The sequence below is a fragment of the Drosophila busckii genome, unplaced genomic scaffold (genome assembly GCF_011750605.1).
Source record: "Drosophila busckii strain San Diego stock center, stock number 13000-0081.31 unplaced genomic scaffold, ASM1175060v1 chrUn_07, whole genome shotgun sequence".
In the NCBI taxonomy this organism is placed as follows: Eukaryota; Metazoa; Arthropoda; class Insecta; order Diptera; family Drosophilidae; genus Drosophila; species Drosophila busckii.
The window spans coordinates 1,150,444-1,177,145 of NW_022872723.1; the positions used below are offsets into that span (position 1 = coordinate 1,150,444).

The 26,702-nt window shown below is 40.5% G+C and overlaps 4 protein-coding genes across 10 annotated transcripts; 2 read left to right on the top strand and 2 right to left on the bottom strand.

Moving 5' to 3' along the window:
• Positions 1 to 258: 258 nt before the first annotated feature.
• On the top strand, positions 259 to 5,657 carry LOC108600410 (SEC14-like protein 2). The gene is made up of 7 exons (XM_033294712.1): positions 259 to 962; positions 2,751 to 2,820; positions 2,881 to 2,924; positions 2,987 to 3,104; positions 3,158 to 3,555; positions 4,546 to 4,948; positions 5,008 to 5,657. The coding sequence occupies exons 1-7, from the start codon at positions 909 to 911 to the stop codon at positions 5,145 to 5,147; spliced, it is 1,227 nt and encodes a 408-aa protein (XP_033150603.1). The 5' UTR covers positions 259 to 908; the 3' UTR covers positions 5,148 to 5,657.
• LOC108600409 (mediator of RNA polymerase II transcription subunit 14) lies at positions 5,635 to 10,725 on the bottom strand. 3 transcript variants are annotated; one of them, XM_017987967.2, is made up of 7 exons: positions 10,453 to 10,725; positions 9,826 to 10,391; positions 9,273 to 9,764; positions 8,603 to 9,205; positions 7,920 to 8,543; positions 7,560 to 7,864; positions 5,635 to 7,488 (listed from the first exon to the last, which is right to left on the bottom strand). In XM_017987967.2, exons 1-7 carry the CDS (start codon positions 10,614 to 10,616, stop codon positions 5,659 to 5,661), a joined length of 4,584 nt encoding a protein of 1,527 aa, XP_017843456.1. In that variant the 5' UTR covers positions 10,617 to 10,725; the 3' UTR covers positions 5,635 to 5,658. The 3 variants fall into 3 exon arrangements, with proteins under 3 accessions (XP_017843456.1, XP_017843455.1, XP_017843454.1); XM_017987966.2 differs by having other exon boundaries at positions 7,920 to 8,540; positions 9,267 to 9,764; XM_017987965.2 differs by having other exon boundaries at positions 9,267 to 9,764.
• Positions 10,726 to 16,974: 6,249 nt separating this feature from the next.
• On the top strand, positions 16,975 to 24,365 carry LOC108600690 (transcriptional repressor scratch 1). Of its 4 annotated transcripts, none has more exons than XM_017988402.2 (4): positions 16,975 to 17,395; positions 20,213 to 20,301; positions 21,210 to 21,629; positions 21,695 to 22,787. In XM_017988402.2, the coding sequence occupies exons 3-4, from the start codon at positions 21,226 to 21,228 to the stop codon at positions 22,572 to 22,574; spliced, it is 1,284 nt and encodes a 427-aa protein (XP_017843891.2). In that variant the 5' UTR covers positions 16,975 to 17,395; positions 20,213 to 20,301; positions 21,210 to 21,225; the 3' UTR covers positions 22,575 to 22,787. The 4 variants fall into 4 exon arrangements, with proteins under 4 accessions (XP_017843891.2, XP_017843890.2, XP_017843892.1 ...); XM_017988403.1 differs by lacking the exons at positions 16,975 to 17,395; positions 20,213 to 20,301 and adding exons at positions 18,754 to 18,769; positions 23,844 to 24,365 and having other exon boundaries at positions 21,695 to 21,993; XM_017988401.2 differs by lacking the exon at positions 20,213 to 20,301.
• Positions 24,366 to 24,409: 44 nt separating this feature from the next.
• LOC108598841 (probable protein phosphatase 2C T23F11.1) lies at positions 24,410 to 25,935 on the bottom strand. Of its 2 annotated transcripts, none has more exons than XM_017985594.1 (3): positions 25,834 to 25,935; positions 24,784 to 25,761; positions 24,410 to 24,721 (listed from the first exon to the last, which is right to left on the bottom strand). In XM_017985594.1, the coding sequence occupies exons 2-3, from the start codon at positions 25,732 to 25,734 to the stop codon at positions 24,671 to 24,673; spliced, it is 1,002 nt and encodes a 333-aa protein (XP_017841083.1). In that variant the 5' UTR covers positions 25,735 to 25,761; positions 25,834 to 25,935; the 3' UTR covers positions 24,410 to 24,670. The 2 variants fall into 2 exon arrangements, with proteins under 2 accessions (XP_017841083.1, XP_017841084.1); XM_017985595.2 differs by having other exon boundaries at positions 24,784 to 25,725; positions 25,834 to 25,924.
• Between the last annotated feature and the right edge of the window lie 767 nt (positions 25,936 to 26,702).

The window sequence follows — 26,702 nt, forward strand, 5'->3', positions numbered from 1 at the left end:
AATACTCGCAACTTAGGTGCGCTATTTTCATCTCGTTCGCACTTATACATTTTTAAAGCGATAGTCGCAACTAAACAGTTTTAGAACGTTGCTCACGTTTGAAGTGCATTGGACTGCAGTTGAAATTTCTAAGACCAAATGGACGTATTTGAAATTAAAACTCATTTGTTGCCTTATTTACATCTCGTTCGCACTTGTACATTTCTGGTATTGCACTGCTTCCCCGATATTATTCAAAGGTAACGGAAAAACAGCAAATCAACAATCAAATCATTTTTAAACGGGTACGGTGTAGGTGTGCGCTTCGTCAGCAATAGTTACCAAAAACCATCTCTTAAACAAACGACATCGACGGAATCATAATTTGGGGCATATACACATACTGTATAGGCATATTTTAAATATATAATAAAAAAAACTGTTTTCAATTATTTGCATTCGCGTAAGCTACACAAACAATAAATCGATCGCATCGCTTCGTTTTCGCCATTTATGTGTTAATACAAGCCAACAACAAGATTCTGAGCTTGACACTGATATTGTCGCCGTGAATTGTTTAGTGTGTACAACTTTTGCTTTGTATAAATTAGTATTACTACCTGACTAGACGAGTCAAGCTAAAATACACGGAATAACTTCAACAACATCAATGGCAACTTGCACGACTACGCAACTGTAGAAAGTTTTTGTTATTATTATTAAGAAAACAGCCAACCGAAAATCACCAAAAAACCTTAATTAAATAAAGCTGAAAAATATATACATAAACTGAAAAGAGAGGTATACAGAGAGATACATAAATATATATTATCAATCTGAGCATTTCTGAGTACGTTTTCTGTGTACGTCGGTGAAGTAAATAAAATAGTTAGCGTTATTCACAATCGTAGTGTAAATAAATAAACGAAATGTCCGGCCCACTGCCCGAAATAAGCGCAGAGCAACGCAACACACTGGAACAGGTGAGGGAACCTATACATTGGTATCAAAAACTTGTTCTGAATTAGGGAATTTAAGGATACATATACATACATATATATCGCATATGAATAATGTTTTTTCTTGTTTTACTTGCATAATGTATTAATTGGCTTAAGTTGCGGTAAAAGATGATTAATTGCGCATTGAAATGCGTTCACAGAATTGAGTAATCAACCTTTCGAGGGACGTGAAATTATTCAGGCATAACAGCATGGAAATTATCTAGATTGCGTCAATTTGTAAACATTGCTTTGTCACACAGTGCATATCTACAGACGATGCTCCGACTTGTTCAACAACTTGTTCTGGCCATTGCCTTTTGTGTTTGAAGCTGCTGTTTATGATTGGCTGATTTTATTTTTGGTTCATAGGTGCTTTTTGCTCCTTCAAATTTGTATCCAGCTAAATCTGCATACAGCTAAGACGCCCATGGCCACGCCACCTGCACCAGCCGTAAAGTTTGCCAATAATCAGAAATGAGCAGCAAAAGCTTGCATCGTTAGAACTTAAAATTTGTTCCAATTTAACGCTTTTCGTATTGGCGACTGCATTCATTTTGGAGATGATAGCCCCCGACAGCCCAACCTCATACCTGTTAATACAGTGTGATCTGCTTTAAGTATCATTATTTGAGTAGTAATTATATAAATGACTTTCATAGCAAAGCAATTACAGTTACGAGACCCACAATTAGCTTATCATAATCACACGCAAAAATGATCGTTTTTGCGCGACCCTTAAACCAAAATACAATGACGAGTAATCACAACATCCAAATGATTTACAAATACATATGTAGATACATACATACTTATACATACATGTATGTATTTATGTAGCGGTTAATGAAATGAGTTGGCTTTTAGCACAATTCCATGCAAAACTGGTTTCTTGCTATGGACAGACCCACTAAGCATTCAGCAAGCCAGCAAATTAAACATTAAATACTTAAAAATATATATATGTATATATAAAGACTTGGAGGTCAACATTAATTCCGTTGTCAATATTTAAAAGAACTTTGTCCTAGGCAACAAACCGCCATACGCGACTTATAATAAACGACAGTTAAGAAAGCCATGAATATTCATAATACATATATTATCAACTTAGAATGAATACAATAATGTTAAAATACTAGGTAACCTTTAAAAGGAAATTAATTGAAAATACTTGTGATTTGGTGTTGCATCGCTAATGGATAAGCAAAATTTTTGAAGTCCAACAACAAAACGAAACGAACTTCAAATTAATAAAAAAAAAAATTAGAAACAGTCTGGCCAGTAGTTCAAGAAAAAACAGCGCTGTCGACCAACGGCCTCGTTATTGAATTTCAAGTGCTTTGTGTGGTCTGCGCTTTAGCCAAGCTTACCTGATTTAAGCCGAGTGATTGCCAACTGCTTAGACGGTTTTGTTAATAAACGTGACTCAGCCAGCACGTTTACTAATTAGCCCTGACTTGGCAAAACGCTCAATTAAGTAAGCACAAATATCTGTATTAAGGCTAAGTAATAATATTGGAAGCTGGTCGAGAAATAGTATGTAATTCAACCCAGGTTGAAGTATTCACAATATTAAAACGCCAAGATTTACAGTTATTAAGACAAATGCGCAAACACTTTATTGATAACAATATCACATTACAATCAGACTCTTGAAGCAGCCAATATAATCCATGATAATTGTTAATTGGTAGATTAGAAAACATCAGTAAATTGACTCTAGTCAAATGGATTAAATGCAACTTTTGTAACAATTTCCGATTGCAGTTCCGAAAGCGGATGAACGATGCTCTCAGCGACAATGATGATGATTATTTCCTGCTACGTTGGCTCAGAGGTGGAATATTCTTTAGTCAATATAACTTCATGTACTTTAATTTACATCTGTAATTTACAGCTCGCAAATGGAACCTGGATGCGTCAGAGAAAATGTTACGAGCGGTTAGTACAAGAAGCCAAGCAATGGTTAACAATAATTGCAAGGATTCGATTTTTTTGTGTAGTGTATTAAGACCCGGGCTATGTGGAATGTCGATAACATCGAGAAGTGGGATGTGCCCAGGGCTTTGCGAGAGTACCTTCCATATGGTCTAATGGGTTACGATAATGAAGGATCGCCAGGTAAGTAATTCAAAAACATTTGTCTTTCAATTAATATGGTATTATTCTCTAAGTGATTGTCTGTCCGTTCTACAACTACGATATCTGGGGCATGATGCATTGTGTGACGCGGTTTGAATTCCAAAAGTATCTTGTGCTGCTGCTGGAGCGATTCATGAAAATCGCCTACGAGCAAAGTCTTGTGCACGGTTGGAAGGCACGCCAGCTGGTTGTCTTCTTCGACTGTGAGTCCATGAACCTAAAGCAATTCGCGTGGCGTCCAGCGGCTGAGTGCGTCATCTCATCTGTGAAGCAGTACGAGGCCAACTTCCCAGAGCTGCTCAAAATGTGCTACATCATCAATGCGCCCAAACTATTTTCAGTTGCATTTAACATAGTGAAGAAATTTCTGGATGAGAACACCACCAGCAAGATCCATATATACAAATCAGGCGTGGACAAGTGGCAGCACCACCTCTTCTCCCACGTAGACAAATGCGCAAACACTTTATTGATAACAATATCACATTACAATCAGACTCTTGAAGCAGCCAATATAATCCATGATAATTGTTAATTGGTAGATTAGAAAACATCAGTAAATTGACTCTAGTCAAATGGATTAAATGCAACTTTTGTAACAATTTCCGATTGCAGTTCCGAAAGCGGATGAACGATGCTCTCAGCGACAATGATGATGATTATTTCCTGCTACGTTGGCTCAGAGGTGGAATATTCTTTAGTCAATATAACTTCATGTACTTTAATTTACATCTGTAATTTACAGCTCGCAAATGGAACCTGGATGCGTCAGAGAAAATGTTACGAGCGGTTAGTACAAGAAGCCAAGCAATGGTTAACAATAATTGCAAGGATTCGATTTTTTTGTGTAGTGTATTAAGACCCGGGCTATGTGGAATGTCGATAACATCGAGAAGTGGGATGTGCCCAGGGCTTTGCGAGAGTACCTTCCATATGGTCTAATGGGTTACGATAATGAAGGATCGCCAGGTAAGTAATTCAAAAACATTTGTCTTTCAATTAATATGGTATTATTCTCTAAGTGATTGTCTGTCCGTTCTACAACTACGATATCTGGGGCATGATGCATTGTGTGACGCGGTTTGAATTCCAAAAGTATCTTGTGCTGCTGCTGGAGCGATTCATGAAAATCGCCTACGAGCAAAGTCTTGTGCACGGTTGGAAGGCACGCCAGCTGGTTGTCTTCTTCGACTGTGAGTCCATGAACCTAAAGCAATTCGCGTGGCGTCCAGCGGCTGAGTGCGTCATCTCATCTGTGAAGCAGTACGAGGCCAACTTCCCAGAGCTGCTCAAAATGTGCTACATCATCAATGCGCCCAAACTATTTTCAGTTGCATTTAACATAGTGAAGAAATTTCTGGATGAGAACACCACCAGCAAGATCCATATATACAAATCAGGCGTGGACAAGTGGCAGCACCACCTCTTCTCCCACGTAGACAAGAAAAACTTCCCAAAGTCTTGGGGAGGTGAGCTGGTCGACAAGAATGGTGATCCCCAATGTAAGTCAATGATGATCTGGGGCGGAAAGTTGCCCGAGGAGCTCTACGTTGATCAGAGCAATCAGCAAAGTGACAAAAACTTCACTGAGACTCAGGTGCCCAAGGGAGATAAATTAAAGCTGAGTTTTAAAGTGAACGATGATCAGCTGTCGCAGAAATTGCTTTCGTGGAACTTCCGCACATTCGACTACGACATCAAGTTTGGAATTTACAGCATGGACGAAAAGACAGGCGAGAAACGAAGTGAAGTGCCTTTGGGTACTGTGTACTCCAACGAAATGGACGAAGCTGGGTTTATCTCCACGCGATCCAACACAACCTGTAAGTAGCCAACATCAGATAAATAGGCCCAAATAATAGTTTGTTATACTGTGCCATAGATACCGTCGTGTTTGATAACTCAGCAAGTTATTTGCGCAGTAAGAAGCTGCGCTATTGGGTAGACCTTATCTCCGAAGAGGAAGAAGGCATCAGCGAACTCACCACCCAGATGGAGAACACACAAATAGTGCCAAAGTAATGATGAAGCCAAAAAAAAAAACTGTTCAAGCCTACACTGAGCTCGGCGTGGCCGAAACACACAGCTATAGGCTTGAATCAACAATAACAACCATACAAACTAACCTCGGTGCAATCAGTCACTTATTTAGATAATTTGCCCTTAAATGTGGTGACAACTCGCGTTGCTAAGAACCCATGTGATAAAAAGGACAACTACTTATTATTAACGTAGTATATTGGATACATTTACAGTTAGTTACATTTTGTGCTTTATTTTGAGTAACTACTTAGCGCACTTTTGTACAATAGTTTTTATTGTTATGTGGATTATGGATTCTGATTTCTTGATATTGTCTTACGATTTGCAGTTTAATCGTAAGTTTATATAAAAACTTTTTTTTGCATAATCAATAAATAAATGGATGATATATGGGCATACTTCATTTGCACCTTTTCTTTTATGTTGGTCGCAATTGCGCCAGAATACCGCCTCATGGCTGCTGTGAGGAGGCGCGGCGCTTGCGCCTTCATCACTGCGGACCGTGTCCAACCTGCGGCTGCAGCTGTTGCATGGGTATCATGGCGTTCGGGCTGGAACCAACCACACCAACACCCACACCCACGCCCACCCCAACTCCTACGGGACCAATGGCCTGATTAGGTGGCGGCGGTGGTAGATCCGCAGTGAGCTGCAGATTAGTTAACAGATCAGTAACAGCTGGAAATAGTGAGCATTGATTTTGCTGCCCTCCAAAGTCCGCAAAGCGTCGTAGAAGCGTGCTAGCGGCGGCCATCATAGGCGACTGCACCTGCTCGCGCCGCTCCGCCACCTGCGTTAGATTGGTGGCAATGTCATGCACAATGGGCAGCACCAATGAGGGGCTGTCCTTCCAGTCCTTGCCGTTGTATGGTATGCGCGTGATATGCAAAAAGAAGAGAATTTTCATTCGGCCCAGCACAACGGAGGCATTGCCAATGGGCACTATGGGTACTGCCGAGGGCGGCATGCGCATACACATCTGAACGGTCCACTTGAGTTGCTCGCCACCCAGCTCGGGCTTCATTTCTAAGCGCATGATCTGCACAAAGTCCTTGAGTACGTGCACGGGCAGATTTAGCAAGCGGCAGATACTGTGCAGCGCGTTGGGTCGATACGGCGGTGCCGCCACACGAGTGTCAAAGTACTGCTCAATGACGAGCAGATCGTCAGGGTTGAGAGGGAAGGTCGGCTTATCAGGCGTTGGTGGCAACTGGGTGACTTTTAAATGCAGCGACTGCATGTGCAGCTGATTGAGCATCACCTGGCACTGCAGGCCATCCACTTTAAAAAGAACAACACCTGGCTCCGTCGAATTGAGTGCCGTTAATGTCTCTTCGCTCTGGATATTGCGATGCAGCTGCCGGCGCATGTAAACGCAACCCAGAAAGCGCTCTAAAGGGCTCATGTCTGTTACATTGATATCCTTGTTTGGATGCGGACTGGGCCGGCACAATGTCTCCAATGCTTCGTGGGTTAGAAGGGTGGGAACGGCGCCCGCCCAAGGGCGATTAATCGAACCGCGAGTGCCGATTGCTGTACCTCCTACACCAGCACCTCCTCCACCGGTGCTTTTATGCTCAGGACTCTGCCCCGGCCTGGGCGAGGGACGTGGCATACTCGGTGATCCGGGCCAATTGTTGTTTGCGGGTGACATGGCCGTGAAGGGTGAGTCCTGATGGCTTTGCATGTACAGCGTATTTGGTCCTGGACTGTGCACCATATGTGGACTTGGCTGTGGGTTCAGCGGTGATGACGGCATCAATCCGCCTGGCGACGGATGCGGCAAGTGTGGAGCGGGCGGTGAAGTCAAATTGAAATTACCATGATTCTGGCCTCCGCTGCCTCCACCACCGCCGGCACTTGGATGCGGACTGGCCGGTGTGTGAGGATTTGAGCTTGAAGGTGGAGTGTGCGGCGCTGGAAAACGCAGTCCACTATCTCGGGGCGATTGAGGACCACGCATGCCCGCACCCAGAAAGGGCGAAGAGCCTCCTGCGCTAACGCCCGCCACACTACTTGGGCCACCAAAATTGTCTTCTAGACCCATTGGCGACAGTGGATTGTCATCCTCATGTGGCCCACGACCTCTATACACGGCAGATTCATCCACATACTTTGATAGAAAAGCTTTGAGGCCCTGAATAGGGGTGAACTCTTCGATGACGTTGCGCTCAAAGCGACTGCTGGCTCCATCGCGTATAGACACAAGTCGGTTGGCGCGAAAACGAAGCTCTAGGCAGTAAACCGCCTGATAGGTAAGTCGCATCAGACAAGGTGACTGTGGCAACATACAAAATGACAATACTGGTACTTGCGGGCGCTGGAAAGCAAAAAAAAAAGTTACTTTATAGTTGTAGTTGCTGGCCGATAAGATTGAGTAAATTGACATACAGGAATGCCCAGAAGGGGCAGCACAGGCAGCTTAGCAATGGAGCTCATAGGATTATAGGTCTCGTGGAGTATGTGAGCAATGGCCGTGAGGCTATGCTGTTGGTTTAGATGCTGAGCCAGCTGATCGCGCATCATGGAGTGTGCGTTAACTGCCGAAATACCGCCCACAAACGTCAGACGCAGTCCGTGCGACTGTACAGACCAGTAAATATTGCAAGTGACCTCCTTCTTTGGACCATAGCCCAGCAGCAAATTCACGTAGCTGTAGGACTTTACCACCAGCATATCCCCTAGACTCAGTCGCTCTGCAAGTGCTTCAGATCGTTAATAAAAAAATTTAACTAATACTTTGCCACTTACTGTTGCGCAAATGCTCGGCAAAGTCGTAAACAAGAGTGTACAGATAGACAATCTTAGACCAGTCGTTAAGCAGTTCTTCGACCGTCTTGTTGAAATCATGGTTGGCCTGTTCGTAGGTCAGGTAAACAGTTCGCCTGCTACCTTGCTCTTTTTGATGTGTGCTTTGCAGTGGCGTACTATAAAATACGAACTCCACAACCCAGATGCGAACCTGGCTGTTTTTATTTGTCTGCGAACGCACTGAAATGGACAACACACGCTTCATGAGATCATCCCACACATGTTGTTCGATTTTAGGCATCGATGAGAAGTTGCTAGCTGGCGGCATTTGCTTTTGCTCCGCATTGGATGCGTTGGTCAGATGATGGTTATTTCCGGGTTGAGGCAATGCCAGAATCTTAAGCACCAGTGAAGTGGCATTCGCCTCTACCTGTAGACCGCTATGCGGTATGCGGTGCTTGGATAGCGTCTGCGCTAAATTGAGGAAGGGTATCTTCTCATCACACATAGCTACCACATGCGCCAGCTCCGGTATGAAGTAGGCTGGAAAAATTGTCTTTTGCTGCTTGGCTGGTGGTGCTAGGATATCACCACTCGATTTGCGTTTGTGAGGGGAAATCTCTGCTGGAAACCGATAATTATCAACTGTAGGAATAGTAAAAATAAAAACGGATTAAGCTCACCATCAACTTCAGTGCCAGGTCCATGTGTCGCCACAAATGTGTCAAACTCAATAAGACGCATCAGTTTTGTGTAGAATTTGGGAATCTCTGAGGGGGGTTGGGAAACGACAGACACCAACTGTTTAGCAGAGTCGTCTGGAACGTCGCTTTCATCCTTCTGATAGACGACAAAACCTAAATGAAATGTGTATTCCATTTCGTTAGGCATTAGCGGTTTTTCCTTTAACTGAACAACCAAAATAATATTCGGATGGCGGTGCAGCTTCACATAGATCTTGTGTCTACCGGATTGTAACAGTTCCTGCTCTGGTAGCGTGAGAAAAGGCAGTGTTTCTGTGGCTGTCGCGGGCAGATGTTGCAACGTTTTCTCACAACGTCGATGAGTAATCCAGAAGCGTAATTCCGAAAGCAATGCCGGCAATTTACTACGATCGCCGTTCAAGCAGTCCTGCATTTCATCGGTGATTGGACAGTCCAGGTGTTTGGGCACGTGGCATCGGAACATGCCCGTGTGTGTGTCAATTGTTATGTGGATCTGCTCTGCCCGGAGGCATGGCGAGAGCACTGGTACTGTCAGAATTGCAGGCGTGCCCTGCAAATTAACTGAAAGCAAAATTACAAGTAATAATAACTTTGAAATATATCTAGAATTTGAAATATTTACACTCACAGTCAACATCTTTAAGCAACGCTTGGAATTCGAGTTTTAAGTCGCTTAATCGAGAAACCGATCGTATGTAGACAGTGTGCACAATTAGACGCTCCATGGAGAGATGCTCGGATCGTACAGCGCGATCGGCAACCTCAGCGGATTCTTTGGCGCCCAGTGAGGGTACATGAACAACGGCCAAGGGGCGACCTATTTCACTGGGATCTGACTGAACAGTGAGACGATAGCCAAGCTCTGACTTAAGGTCTCGCCAATAAGATACCGTTAGCTTGACGCCCGGCAAATACTCCTCCACATTAACATTGTTGTCGTCCAGACGCTCATAATTAAGGCGCAGCGTTTGTGTGTATAGTACTTCAAGCTGTAGTGACTGACAGAAGTAATGCAGGCAATTGTACACCTCGCTTAATGCATTAGGATTTTCCACAAGACGCGCCTGAATAAGCTGGTGTATGTAGTTGACCTGCAGTGAATGCACCAACGACTTACCATCTAAAAAAGGAAAAAAAAATGTTATTTAACATTTTTGACAAATTTATGTCATCGAACACACCGCCCGTCTCCTTATCCTCGACGAGTATGTCTATGTCTAATAGGCGCCAGGGCACATTTGGACTGTCGCCCATAACAGTCAGAGCCACACTAAACTCATGCTTCACTTCAAAAGTAACGCGTCCATTACGTATGCGAAATTCTCTCATTTGTGGCAGCAACTTTCCAGTCACCAAGCGATGCTGAATGACTTGATTGAGCCGCAACAGTGTCTGCTTCTTTTCTGCTGGCGTTATGGCGTCCGGCGGCACAATGCGCTCGCGTATGCAGGTGGGCAGCCGGTTATACGTCCCTGTGGTTAGCACTTCGACGGCAGCGGGAATGTGAAAGTTTGGCAAACGTGCACGCACTAGAGTCTCCCGAGACATGCGGGCTAGCATGTCTGCCGTCTCTACGAAAAGCATATTTTGTTTGTCCAGAAAACTCATGATCTGCGAGCTCTTGTCCACCTTGGACACCGAGTTACCCCATTTAACAAGCGCGTTTAAGCGTGTGAACAAATGTCGCGTGCGAGCCGCATACGCATAGATTTCCACCTTGCGCTCCATATCCGTCTTACGCGGCAGCCTATATATATATTCATAGTAAAATATATGTATATTTTCTTTACAAATATTGTGGTACTCACAATTCAGCCAACACCATTAGCTCATGGTAGGTACGTTGGATGATAAAATCGATAAGCACCGACATGGACATAGTGTTTATACGTGGACCACCCTCCTGGCCGGCTGGCAAGTAACCAGCATTAGCACCGGGCATTTGCTCCAGTGGCAACGGAGTAGGCGCCATGTTTTTTGAGACTAAACAGAAAATGGCAAGGGGTGTTAAAAAATAAAACGCTCGGCGTCTGCGAAAAAATATTTTTTGATCTTTCTTATCGCTGATATAAATTGTGCATAGTTTTTCGAATTTAGCAATGGTTTTTACGGGAATTCTTATAATTTTCAGTTGTTGTTAATGAAAACGTTCACATTTTCTCATTCTGTTTCGATAAATGCAGTGTTGCAAAATTGTAAATCCAGAAGTATTAAATTTTTTCTCAATTTAAATACTTAAATATACCAAAATTAAAATACTACTGAAATCGATATTGTTAGGCAAGGAAAAATTTGGTTTATAAATTCACAAGTCGAGCGACACATATTTATTTAATATTATATTATAAACTATCGATTGAGATAATTTTACATGTATGCCGATATATCTAAGGAAGCGCTGGCAGAATAGCTTATTTCAGGCTAGATTTAACTTTTTTTTTTTCATTTTTGATGGAGTAGATTAGGTGGAATGAAACGTAAAAAACAAAATTAAATCTTTTTATATAATTGCATAAAAATGCATAAACGTCTTTCCAGACTCATTTGGGCACGAATGTTAACAAAGGAATGGCTAAAACTTCTGACATATATAACTTTCTTTTATTAATAATGTTTTTACAACGAATCGATTTTTGGTCAAAGGTTAACAAACGCACTCTGCTGTATATTTCCGAAATTATTTATCCGATCGTTTTAAAATTTTCGGCATCGGTCGAGAACATTTACGTACATATGTATAGCTTGTCTTGCTGCTCAAGAATATACATACATATGTACACACATACATACAAACATATGTTCATACATACAGACCGAATCGCTCAACACACTATTAAAAATTTTGGGTAACAATTTTTTTTTGAATACTTACAACTTTTTAATAATTTATTAAAAATTTATATTATTTATATAACTTTATAAGAAAATACAAATTATTTACCTAGATGGCTTGGTTTATTAGCAATTAACTATATAAATTGATTAGAGAGGTGTCATATTCAACTGGCAAGCAGTGTACTTCTCTTTTATGTACTTTTGCAGAACTTCATAATACCTTTTCCCATTTTTTACATTGTTTTAATGTCAAACTGTAAAAAAAAACTTATAAAGCTAATTAACATGCAGAAAAACAGTGGATTGGCTTAAATTGCCAAATTATTTTTTTTATCTTATTTTTTTTTATTTTATGTATTATAATCAAACTAAAACATCATTATCGTATGTTGACACTGTATGTACATACATATGCATTTGTACTTACATACATATGTATTTATAGATTCGAAAGTAATATTTGGGAGCTTGCCATTTATTCGCGCAGATCTTGTGATAGAGAACTCAGAATGGAGTTCCGAAAAAAACTATTATGTGGAAGAAGTGTTAGGAAGAAAATAAATATAAATATAGAAGAAAATAAGATAAACTTCAAAGAAATTTTATATTCATGGTCATCCAAAAAGTAAATGGCAAAGACAAAATAATGCATGCTAAAATTTTTGAAGCCCTTCAGTACTCTTAAGAATAAATGGTATTTTTGTTTATGTTATTTACAATTGATTGATGTTTGGTATTGTATTTTTGTTTAATGGGATAAATTAAACAAAATTACCTTAGTTCATTATTAAGTTTAGAACTTAAATTCAAAATGTATTTTGTTTTATTTAATTCATTTCGTTAAAAGCAGTTTTATTATTATTTTCACATATTGTTTTTGTATTTATCAAGCCATCATCATCATCATCAACTTTTAGTGAAAAGTTAGTTTAAGGAGTTAAAAAATAAATATTTAAGTACACTACGGTCAAATGATAGATAGTGCCACAGCGTGTCAGAGGAAAACAGAGTTGTTTTTTTCAAATTTCGAGTTATGGCACAGCAGTGCCATATAATATCAGTTTTGACAAATTGTTTTAAGAATTCGGAATTCGGAGAAACAGCCCAGAATGTAAATGCTAGTGTTTTTTTATGGGCATTTATTGTAATTATTAAATATACCTACATTTAAATACCACTGAAATCGATACCGTGTCGATTGTCGTATTAATATCATAAATATGATATACATATGTACAATATTGCTCGTAAAGAAGTAATATAGTATGCTTAGTATGGAAATACAAAACAAATAAACTTAGAGCTGAAAGTCATTATTCTCATCTAATACAGACGTACATTTTGGACTGTATTATTGTATCATGTTTTATAATAGTCACGACGAAAATTCGTATGTTTTCTTCGTTAAATTACCGGCTATTAACCACCAATTCGCTATTGGTTGTAAAAACTTACGACAAGCGACTATCGGCTATATCCTTGACCTAGGTAATTCGAATTCACATAAGATAACCATCAATTGAAGTAAAATTTAATTTAATTTATCAAAAGCTAAGGATGTGGGTGACAAAGCGAAATATAGCTTTCCAGGAGAACCAATTATTTACTGTGCGAACATTGGAAAAATTATAGCAGATGATATATCCCTCTCATTTTGTATATCCAAAGGGTACAGTTTCGAAGTTTACGACAGCTTGAAAGAAATTAGCAAAATACCAGTTAAGGAAAGAAAATCTGACCCCGTTGTGTGCTCGTGTAAAGGCTCAGAATGTGATTTGACAAAAAATAATTTTATAAGTTAATTTAAAATAATTATATAGTACGATTTTTTCTGATAAGTGTAAACACGGGATGCCAATCTTAATGAATTATCATATTGAAATAAAAGATAAATTTATACTCTACGCATAATGAATGATAATTATGAGGCAGAAACACAATGACAAAGTGATATATTTATTATACAAAAACTCAATTAAAAATATTTAGGATGCTAAGCTCAAATTTGTTAAATTAATTTAAACGGTGATGTCGTGTGTGTGCGTTTTTATGTAGTATGTATGAATGGCTTTATCTTTTTAATAATTTTTAGTTTAGTTTTAGTTTAGCTCATACATATTTACAGAAAAAAAATTTTTTTTTAACTGGAAAGATACTCATGCAGTAGAGGGTTAAGGATTATTGCTTATACCATCCCCTTTTTCATATAACTATTAAAAGCTAACAATCTCTAATTTTAATTTAAGTGATATTTTACGCTAACTCGAACTTTGATTAGGTGCAAGTAATTTAAAATTTCGAGACAACCTACCCTAATCATATTATTTTATTAATTTGCATATTCTGACAATTTGATTTTCTGACAATCAATGTTTTAATGTGTGCACAATGTTTTGTTTTTCTAGCTATTGCTGGTAAAAATAAAGAAAACAACATTTCCGCTTTTGTTTCTATGAATTTTGACACGGCATGGCTGTAGCTACAGCGGCAGCAGGTTGTCTTTAACGCGTAGAAAGAGACTTGTGTGACTGCTGCTTGCTGCAGTTCCCCTTTTGAGTGTGAGTTTTCCATGATGCAAAACTCAAGTGGCACATGCCAACACACTCCCACCCTCGTTCCCGCTTCAACGAAAAGCGCCAGCCACCTATGGAATCGTCGGTTGCTTCTCTTGCACTTCAAATTCAAATTTACTCTGCGACTTCCCCTTTCCCCATATTACTAGCCCCTATCCATCCAAATCCCAATTCACTAGTGTATTAAAACTTGGTTGTGGTGCAGGGCCAGCCAGCCCTACGACTGTTGTGTTTCATCGGTATAAAAATAGAACTTTATGATGTTTTCGTTCCGAACCGGAGTGTATCCCTGATTCAACGCAGGAATTATAAGCACATCCGGCCCAGCGCAAGCTCAAGAGCGACCACTTTACAGACTTTGAGTTCTTCAAGTTCCTTCACAGCTCGTGGCTCGAATCCCTGTAAACAGGATGCTGTTCCTCAATTGGGTGATAAAGTCGGAGGAAACTAGTATTTGATAATGATATAAGCAAAAAAGTAATTGTTTGACCGCGGAATGGATTCGACTTTGTTTGAATAACAAAGCAAGCGAACTCCAAACAATTCAAGAGAGATTAACATATAATTTATGAAATCAAAAACATTGTTTTCGAAAAGGCGAAACACGAAATGTTTTTATTGTCTTTGTCTTTGCTTTGTTTTGTTTTATTTTAAAGTAAATAATTGGAAATGGGGTAAGCACTACTGTCAGTTGCCTGGAATTCATTGCAGCCTCCGCAGCCGCGTTTTACCTACGCAAAGAACCGTTGCTTCCAACGATCTACCAGTTAAAAATAAATCCCAATAATGCCACCGATGTGTTGCAAGCTTACCATCTGCATTTCACAAGAACAACAGACCTTCACAGCAACTGCGCAGCAAGTGAGACCCCCGACCACCGACTCACGACCCCAAGCCACCAAGCTGCAAGCGGTATGAGATTGACTGCAGCAACAGGACCAAAATAGATTTATGGCTGCCAGTAGCGTCAATTGCAAGAAATGCAGTGTTCTTCAGCACGCTCTCACTCTTTAGCTGCCACTTCCTTCCTTTGTGCCCTGCTTGTTTATTAATTGCCGTGATTAAAGACGACGACGCTGCCGCAAATGTCTATAGCACATGTCACATTGTTTACCCCTGAAAACAGCCAACCGCCCACAGCCCCTGGATCACCCCCTTTCGTCAATATCGCTATTTCGCTGGTACGAACTCTTCATTGCGATTGTGATGCATTGCAATGGCCTATCTTGGCCCTAGCATTCAAATTACATTTCCATGTTGCTGGCGCCAGACCAACCAATGCAAACAACTTAAATCGAGCTGTATTGGATGTATATATGTATGTATATACTACATACACATCTATAATGTGTATACAATAGCTACTGCTTCTGTGTGTAGCATCTTCATGTGTAGTCGTTCAATTTCTTTGTTTCCATTGTGTGGGTCCAAAAAGTGTGAATATAGCTATCTGTTCAAGGAAAGAAGAAAAAACTCTATGCACTTGATCGAATATAGAAACAAAAAGTACGAGCCAAAGCAATATTTGCATTCGACATTTTTGGCAAAGAAAAATGGAAAAGAATCATAGAGTGGTATTACGAACTCCAGTCCATCCGTCCATAGGAGTATCTAGTGGTAATTGAGAAATTCTGGAACCCTAACTATAAGACGCCCTTGACCCTAAGCAATTTAAGCTTAACTCTCCTCAGTTACTTAAATATTTGACTATGAGTATAACCTTTGTATTCCTGAATATCAGTTAAATACAGCAATATATTAAATTAGTACCTATACTCCTCCAAAAGATTGACTGCTAAATTTTGTCAGAATAATTCAAAACTTGCACGAAAATTGGATTCGATTTGAAAATTTGCATTCTACTCTTTAAACTCTAGAAAATGTATTTATTTAAATATAAGTACTTATACAACTATATAAAAGTACTCAAAATTAGTCATTGAATAAAATTTGAATAAAATTCCTTATTTTTAACGAATATCTGTCGTATGCTCTAGCTCTATATGCGTATTCAATATTTGAATGACATCGAAGTACTGCTGATTATTTTATGTGAGCCAAAACATAATCCACTTTGTACTAGAACAAAATCAAGGCGATGTACATTTGTTTTTACATATAAATCATATTTCTGTGTATGTAATATAGACTCTCTCATAGATTATATTCTAAAATGTTCAGAGTTGTCCGACAACACCTGTGATGAATCCATTGGCTTGCAAGGGGACAGCTTTTTTTATATTTTTTTTCGCTTTATGGGGAGGGGTAATAGTGCTGTGTACCGGCAGTGGCAGGTGAGCGAGTCTATTTTGGATGGCCAACACCAACATCATCACAACGAGCGTATGCTTAAGGCAGCGTTTTTAAAATGCCAAATTACCCGACTGCGTCAGCATCGCCGTCATTGATCTAAGAATTTCAAATTCAACCGGCTAAAGATTCAGCTCCGACGCTCTCTGCACAGGTCGCAGAAGCGACGTGGGGCAGCACTCAGTGAGGTTTTTGACACTGACTGTGTGTGTGTGTCTCTACGCAATGGTCCTTTTCAGAGTACCACGCAAATTTGTTTTCCCTTTTGGTAAATATGCACGCAATCAGCAGCGGCAGAGAGGGCGACAGAGAGAGAGAGAGAAAGAGAGAGAGAGAGAGAGAGAGAGAGAGAGAGAGAGAGAGAGAGAGAGAAAATAACGAAAACATTATTTTTCGATTTATTTTTAAACCGCACACACTTGTTCCAATGGGGTGCGCTCTCGCAGCAGCGATTTTGCTCGATCCTCGGAAAACAGCTGCTGGCTGTCGGTTGGCAGCGACGCAAGTGGAGACTTAGGTGCGATCACCTCCTCGGTGTAGCGTGGCGTTGCGTCGCGTTCCGTTACGTCGGCAGAGATTCAATGTAAAAACTGTAAGTGGTCTGCCATGGAAAGTTCAGTTCTTTCTGAGATCTCGCTGCGTTCGTATTGAGAGCGCGCGCTCGGTGCAGCCAAAAAATAGATTGACTCGCTTGCGTACCGCAATTGTTGAGGATCGCCTTAGCAGACGGGCCCAATTCACTTGTGCATTATTCTCCTATACATACATACTTACATATATGTATGTATGTATACGTATATGTTCTTTCGTTTTGTATTTTGTAGATATTTCTGTTATCGCTTTTATTGTGTGACAAAATTCGTGAAAGACCGTCTAGCGATGGCAACTTAACCGACGACGTAATGAACCTTCCGGCAAGTGGCGAGGGAGTATAGTGCGTTGTGGATACATCATTAAATGCGGATCGTGATTGAATCATCGGCAATATTGAGTCTCAACGACTAGTTAATCTTCTGGATTGTTTTAATTTTGGGTGAGCTTAAAGAGTTTATTAAATCCGAACAGCCAATTGCTTATCAATTGTTACATCATTGTGATTCGAATGCAGAACCCAGCCTCTCACAAGTCATGGCGCAAAGATGCAAGATCCAAATAATTATTATTTTTAAATTATCGCCCTGACAACGACAAACAAAGTGAGATCTCTCGACGTGCCACACTTGTTAAATTAATATTATTATATCTTTGATATTTTGACATTTACGTGAGAAATGTGTTTTGGGTTTTATTTTTGTTTCTCTTCCTGTGCATGCATTTGTTTTTGATTTGGCAATAATTGGCGAAATAGATGATGATGCCCTACAGCAACAGAGTGCCGAAGAACCGTTGACAGCTTATTTGCGCCCATCCCTGCGTTTCTTGTGCTCTCTTTCTTTTTCTTTATGAATAGTTGAGTTTAAGGTCAGTTGTTTTTCACTGCCAGCCAGCAAGTATTTTTCATTTTAGGTTTTTCTGATTTCTTTCTGATTTTGCATTTGGACAGATAGATATCAAAATTTGTAGTGTCGACTACTCACAATAACAACAACAACTCAACAATCCTTTGTCTTTGACTCCGTTCTATCTATGTATATCCCGTTTTTAATTAGCAGAGGTAAACAGACCCCATAGAGTCTACAATGAGACCAGGCGACGATTGAGCAGGGCCGCCCGCAAAGTCGGTGCAGTAAACAAATTATTGAAAAATCTCAGCATAAAAATCATCAAATGCAAACAACGCAATTGAAAATCGCTTCTGCAGAACGGATCTGTTGCATAAACATGTTGAGGTTGTGTGTGCATCCTGCTTATAACATTTGCTGCTACTTGTGGCATTGACACTTGGTCGACGCACCAGGCGCCGCAGTCTGCCATTTGTTTTGTCTGAGAGATGTGCGTTTTTCAAGTTTGAACTAAAATGTAAACTTTTCATTCCTCCGTCCAGTCCTGCCTCTGTTCTTCTGCACTGCACACTCGGTGCAATAGTTCCCTGCCCCGCGCTACGGGCTACAATTTAAAAATAGTCGAACTGAGAGCCCAAGCACGCAGCCACGCCTACCTATTCGCCTCCGCCATAGCCTACCCAATACTGCATACCCCACCGCTGCCATTAACATTTCTGTTCTTTGTGTACATTAACAGGACTTTGAACTCTCTTCGGCTGATCGTATTGCGCAGATTTCTACCTTAAATATACAAAAAGCATTTTCATGTCCATTGTGAGCAGCGTTTACAGAATGGATGGCTCATGAAATCTGACAAAAGAACAAAAAAAAGTATTTGAATTGCTCACAGTTATCATATGGAACTATTGAAATATTGAACGAGAGTACTTGTCGAACTGGAATTTGAGAATGATCACTAATAAGTAATAATACTATTTACAATATACAACCGTAACACACATGTAGATTGTTAATTAAGTACAAGAATTAGCAATCTACATGTGTTAGGTTCAGAATACTTAGTAATCGTATTTTAATTAAATACTACAAACGAACAATATTTTCTACGTTTCCCTCCCTCTCTTCTGCCCACTTAAAGGCCCATGCCAATTAGCATTTGCAGTGCTGCGAATATTTCTTCCTACTCTTTGAGTTGTCATCTGCAATTACCGATCTGAAATCGGGCCACGGGCCAGCGAATAATTAATTAACGGCCTGTCATAGAAACATGCGATTTTTGGACATTTAGGATTCTGACATATGTATATTGTATGTATAAATTACACAGCATGCTCGCACACATACTTACAATATACTATATGCGTCCTATACGTGAGGAGTCTCTAGAAGCGTTAGACATACATACATGAGCGCGATTGACCGACCCCACTTGTCAGCTGTTTCGTATAAGCACATGATAATACTTCTGTGGAAAAAGATATTGCAGATACACCAAAGTGAAAGGCACAAATAATTTTGAAATTTTCTCATGAATATTATTGGTCGAATTAAAATTAGCAGCTTTTCTCGGGAACCCACAGGTATGGAAATTTTCGCTTATTAAATGCAATAATTAACACATGGACCCACGCCGTCAGCCAGGTGGTTCCGTATGTGAGTGTGCAAGACCACAGAGGAGTGTATGTCTGGTGAAATTCGCATGGGACTCGCATTTATCATAGACATTATTTTTGAGTTGATTTTTATATATACAAACCCATATATATTTGTGGACCTATAAGTATTAGCATTCATCATGGTGCCCCCAGCGCCGCATTCCATTCCATATTTCTATAACCACAAACATCTTGATGTACTCTATATGAATCGATTCGAATTTGTTTTGATCACCAGTTCAACAGCAAGAGTAGCAGCTACAACAATAATCAAGAGAATTGGCCGAACAGAATGCGCAACAGGTTGCAAAAGCTCTGGGGGCGCTGCGTTTAGATGAAAATGCCTAAGCACCATTCGAATTTCCCTCCTCGCGGGAGAGGAGGGCGCCGAATCACGCACGACTGGCCTTAGGCCGACAACAAACAAACGAATAAAACGGAAAACTAAGAAACTATCGAGGAAAAAAAAACAAAACAAACAAAGCAATGGTCACGAGCACTCTCACCCTCACCTCCATCCCAGACCTGCTCACATGACCTCCGCAACGCCAGCACTGATGTGTGTCTGTTTGTAGATCTTCCCATCCAGCTCATCCACTTCTGATGGGGTAGTTAAAATAATCCATTAATGTAGCATGTTTTGTAATCACTATCCGAATCATTTGATTGCACCTGCGAAGATAAAATATTCACAATGAGCATTAACAATTTGGCCACTAGAAAGACTTCACATTTTTTATTACTTTTTAGAATTGTGGAGCCTCGCGAGTAGAATAATTTCCAGCGGCGCCTACGCAATTATTTTGATTGGAAATAAAAGTGGCAATCGCATTACAGTTGTGAGTATGAGGAAGGTGTAAAATAATATTTAAAATATTATATATATATTTTCCTACAGACGAACAGCAGTATGTACTGTATTTGTGTCCATTAGTCAGTATGCCCTATTTTGTTTATACATATCTGGAAATTAGTGAAGACTTAAAGCACAGAGATTCGCATGGACGAATTGTATCTTGTTATTGATCTGAAACAATCAAGTTGACGTAGAGACATTTTGAAATTTAGGTCATCTATATTGGGCGTTTAGTATTTACGACACCTGCCTGAGGGTAGTAGTGGTACTTGCTGGGGTTGAGTAATGTTGTCGTTAGGGGAGGCAAATACGTGCGAGATTAATCAATGCCAAGACAACATGCACAAATTTTGCGCATTGCGACGTGAATTTATTTCACAAGCCACATGTGCAGCAAGCAAAGATCGAGGGGGCAGCAACAGCCAACAAGTGCGAATGCCGGTGCTGCTGTAGCCACTTCTGACGTTAATCATACGCCCCGTGTGGCAAAGACAGTGACAGCAGCAACCCCAAGCATTCGACAAGGTGACGATTATGATGCAGACTACTTTGCTGGCTTGGTCTGGCCTCTTGGCTCGTCCTTAATTATACATTGATGTACAGTCGCATAAATAAAGCAACCTATTTATACGTCTCAGTACTCAGTATCTGAAAATTTTGTGTTAGTTTTGTCTGTTGCGAAGCGCAAATATAAATAATATTTACACATAATCTCTTAGGTGCGTTGTTTATTTGCGTTTCACTTGTGGTTGTCATTATTGGGGGCTAATGACGCATCTGTTGCGCATTTAGCAGGTTGCCTCCCCTTCCTATCACATACGTTATTCCTCTCGCACCAAAGCCCACTCAATTGCCAAAAGTCAATGCTGATGTAGCATTTTGCATTCGCAGGCGAAACTTGGCGGTCATGACAAAGGACCAGCAGGCAACCCCAATACCCGAGGAGCTCTACAACCTTACCAAACTGGCTGATGTGACACTGGCGGCTGGACCGCTCAGCACCAGCAGACCAGATGTCAATGGAACATTTTACGCCTCGTCGGACGATGAATCTACCTATAACTCTTACAGCCACAAGGTGTTCGATCGCAGGAAACAGCGACGTTGCACTATCTCCGACTCAAACTCAAACTCCAGCCAGTCAAGCACTCAGTCACAGGCCAGCGAAGAGCCGAGCAGGGCTGTCTTGCAGCTCACACCGCCGCCAGGCAGCTCCAGCAGCAGTCTTCTAGACGATGAGCACATTTGCCCAGAGTGCGGCAAGAAGTACTCCACTTCTTCGAATCTCGCTCGCCATAGACAAACCCACAGGTGAGTAGATAGGCCCCATCCACGCCTCCTCGATCCTTTTTAGCAGCCAAGTTATTCTAACATAGCTCTCCCACCAGGTCAATAATGGACAAGAAGGCGCGCCACTGTCCCTATTGTGAAAAGGTGTACGTGTCGATGCCGGCGTTCTCAATGCATGTGCGCACCCACAATCAGGGATGCGAGTGCCAGTACTGCGGGAAATGCTTCTCCCGCCCCTGGCTGCTGCAGGGACACATACGCACCCACACCGGCGAGAAGCCTTTCAAGTGCAGCGTCTGCAGCAAGGCCTTCGCCGACAAATCCAATCTGCGTGCCCACATACAGACGCACTCCAATACCAAGCCCCACACCTGCGCTCGCTGCGGTAAGGCCTTTGCTCTAAAGTCCTATTTGTACAAGCATGAAGAGTCGTCCTGCATGAAAAATCGCAGCGAAGCAGCCGCAGCCACCATACTCCCTTCGCAAGCTGATGCACCGTCCAGGCAGCAGGAGCAGACGGAAGCTAATGTACACATTACAGCATCCGGTGCTGCTGATTCGGCCAAGTCCAAGCTTCTGCAAAAGGTCAAAGAGCGCCGGCAAGCTCAAGCACAGGTACAAGCGCAAGCAGATGCACAGGCACAAGCACAGTCAGAAGCGGCCCTTGGTTTTGGGTATGCTGGTTCGCCTTTGGTGGTAAACGCCTTCGGCCAACTGAATAGTTCCGAGTACTACGAGAGCTTCAAGCGCAACGCAGCCATTCAGAGCACCATCTTGCCGCATCCAAATGCCGTCTATCAGGAGCATCTGCTGCCCTATCCGCACTTTTCACAAGTCAACACACCCACACACACTGTTGAGTCAGTCCAGGAGCAGCCAGTCGACTTCTCGCCCAAAAACAACTTTTCACACTCGGCCAAGACGAGTCCCTTCGAGCTGGCCGGCAATTATGCGATAGTCGCTTAGCTGCTTGCCCACAACCGCCACGCCCAGTCTGACTGTAAAAGACAATACAACCCCAATTAAAAAAAAGAAAAAAAAAACTACAAATAACCAAAAGCCTGAAGTCAGAAGCCAGAAACCCATTTTTGCATTCGTATTAGGAGCTTACTGTAGTAAACAAATATGTGATAAATATGAAAAAGAGCTAAAGAAGTAATATTAGAGAGTAGTGAATTCCAAAACAATCAAAAATTCTCAATTTTGAAATCACATATGTACATATACACTTAGTATGCATACAGGTACCACAAACAGGTATGCAAACGATCGTGCGATTAGGCGATCTTCAGTTAGCTGTAACGAGGACTTAGACTTGCGAAATATGTCAACAGTATTCTTTTAGGCACTACTTAAAAGCACATTACATACGAATACGATATAGATACATGCCCACACATATACAGACTTATATTAACAACAGCTGATTAGTCAGTGATTAGATTATGTACCTTGATCAGCCTTAACTTACATACACATATGCATGTACCAGTATATATATTTTTAACAGATATTCTTAATAATTTAAAAGTTTTTTGCTTTCGTCTTAAGGCAATTGCAATTTCCTGCTGTTCTGCACGGAAGCCATCAACGAGCGAATCTCTAGTCTTTATCTTTAAGAATGCACACGCCATACCACCCACCTCGCACTTGGTGGGGGCTGTTGCACTCGTGCATATGTCGCGTTATTTTAAGCACTTAACGGCCGCATGTGGTGCAATACTATTGTAATTGACAATAGATATAGTACTAGCCTTTAGCAATAATTAGCCTCTACACACTCAGTAATATTCGACGCATTAGATATACTCTATATATTATTTTGTACATTTTTGTGTATTTCTCTTTAGCACTTGTTGTACTCTATTGTTTTCGTTTTATATTCTCTTCCGTTGTTGTGGACGCCCACTGCATTTTGTATACTCAACAGAACCTACAGCTAAACAAACCAAAGATGTTGAATATTTAAATACACCTAAGTACATACATATGAATATGCATATACATTTTTTATAGAAAGTACGCCTCGTATTATATTTTAGAGTCAAACATAATTATTTCAATAATTAAAAATGGGATCCACCAATCCCCACAAATGAGAAACACAAATCTTTTTTATTTTTTATGATAAAATACATATATGTACATGAATACATTCTGGTTATTTATTGTGCAGAATATTTGTTATGTTATAATATAATCTAAAAGCTTTATCATTTTATCTTTAATACACAGAATTTGAAAAGAAGATTTTGCGTTTCACCGCTTTCCTTGGAAGACAGGCGAAGCTTGAACACTTTAAATGGGTTTATCTCTAAATGTCACTCTTCTATTAAACTATGAATCCATCTGAGTTTTATTAAATGGGCATATCGCAGTGCGAAAAATGAACTCAATTTAATAAAGATACAACACACTCCCATACACATGACGACTCCGAATGTTTTGACTACAGCGCCATCTAACAGTCGTGGAAGCTATAAGAGCTAGATAAACTAAATATTTTATGTTGATACTTCTGTTAACGAACTTTTGCTTTTGGGAGCCTTTCCTCCCAAGTCCAAGACTAAACAATCAAGCAATCATAATTTGGGATAACAAATTACTTTCATTAAACGAGTGTCGACTGTTCTTATATGATATTGATATTGACTTATTCTTTACTCAAATCGTCTTAAGTAATAAATTATTTTCGAAAGGAATTAAAGATTGAAAAAAGTAAGGCAGTTTAATTTGTTGTCACACCAAAACACACAATGGTACATGTTAATTAAATCAACAAAAAATATTTATATTTTGTTTTAATTTGAACAGTTCATTGAGCTTGTGAACGCTTTTATTATTTTTAGTTTATTTCAAAACTTGTGAATAGGTTAAGACGTGAACAAGGCCGACTTTAAATTTAATGCTCTCCCTTCTCTTATTAAGAGACTTTTAGGATCGTGGTTAATTAAGATTTGTCTTCATACGGTCGGTTAGCAATTGGATTTGAAACAGAAACAGCTTGCCAAATATGAAAAAAAAAAACATTTTCGAAAAAAATATATCCAAGTCCTTGACCCTTAATTTCTCTCCAGGTTGCACATGCTCACAGAGGAACTTGTCAAGGGGCTCTGAGTTATGAATAAACGGTTACATACAGATTACACTTAACTGACAGTTAGGCTTTACCCACCTTAAAAGCACTTGAGTCGCCCACACCAGATTCAATGGAGGTGTTCCTAGTGCCTCCACAACGAACGACTAGATCGTCGTAGGGCTTGTTGTGTATGAAACAGACCAAGATGACAGTCATGTTGTCGCCCCCGAGACCATAGTTGTAGGCATTAGGAGCCAGACAGTAGTTCATGAGATGCTCGCATATCTGGTCTGCGGGCATGCCAGAGGCAATGCGATGACGCACAAAGTCGGCGACTTGAGCGCTGGTCATCACATCCCAAATCCCATCACAGGCGAGCACAACGAACTCCCAGTCTTCATTGATGTCACAGACCTTGACGTCCGGATCGGCAGTGACTATCTGCTCCTCAGGCTTCTTGCTGCTATTTCGCTTGTACATAAAGTCCCCAAGAGCCCGCGATAGTGCCAGATTGCCATTGACGCGATTATTCTCCACTCGGCCGCCACCGGCCAGAATGCGTTGCACCTCAGTCTCGTTGCTGGGCTTGTGATCGATGGAGAGGGGCTGCACCTTGCCACGCACGCTGGCAATAGCACGTGAGTCACCCGCATTGGCGCAGTAGAGACGCTTGTCCTTAATCAGGACCACAACAGCTGTTGACCCGGCCATCTGCTCGCTCCAGCTGCCGTTGTGCAGCATCTCCCTATCAAAGTCGAGGAAAGCGCGCTTCAATGCCAGTTCCACAGAGCTGTAGTACTCTGGCCGCTTGGTAATAAATTTATGTAGATGCTTGCCAGCAAACTTGGCGACTGCAGCTCCGCCATGTCCATCGTATACGGCAAAGAAAGCCGTGCCAGGATCATCTGGTAGCGATAGAATATGTGTATGGGCATCTTCCATTTCAATGCGCCAACCCTGCATGCAGCTGCTACCAACGTCATAGAATGCGTTTGAGCAGCGTGCGGAGTCTTTGGTGGTCACCGGCTCCGACAGCGTCTGACCCATGATAAAGTCCAATTAATGATATTAAATCTGATGCCCAAGCAAGAAAGTCAGGAAAAAATGGCAGGTTGCCTTTCTCTGGAGAGATGGTAATTTACTCACTATTGACAGGTTCTCTTAATTGTAGTTCCTTGTTGCTAAATTATTGTAAAATATAAAGGCAAATAAATGTTGATTTGGAATTTTGCAGACTGAGCCAACAGAGTCTACTTGTATTTATAGTATTTCTCTAAAATGATTTCTATTTTTGTGTTTGTTTTTTTGACAATCAAGAGATTAAAAGTGTTCGAAAAAAAATAATCAGCTGTAAAGCAGTATAATAGAACCACGGGTACCTACGCATTGATCTTGCCACTTATTAATTTCCAGGATCTTATCTTATAGATTGCTAAAATTACTGCACAAATATTTATGGGTAATAAATTATAAAGGAAAGGCCCAGGGCCCTGTACACGAAGTGTCACGAACGTCCGTTGAAAAATCTCACTAAAATATAATACATTAGCTCTTTTCCATTTTTTATAAAAATGGGAAGGTATTAAATTTTGGCGCAGCAGGTAAATACTATTATTTTTGAAGCAGCTCATGTTTATATTTTAAATTTAAACGAAATAGCTTCGGGGATATACAAGTTCCAATTTTCCTTATAGACAGTTGTAGGATTATACAATTTTTCTGTTTATGTTTAGCAAGTTACCACCCATATTTTTAATTACTTTCCACGACTATAGCAGCGAAATAAAAAAACAGGGCATAAATTTCGTTTGTTAATTTTGTTTTTTTTATGCATTTGTATTGTATTTGTTTTTTTTATTTATCTTCCGAGTTGTTTTAATATATAATACATTATAGATAGACATTTATTTGTAATGTTGTGTTGTCCTTGACGTACCGTACGTTTATCCTTTTAGGCATACCTACATATACGAGTACGATTTAATTATTTGACTTGAGTTTTCTGCTGTGTATCA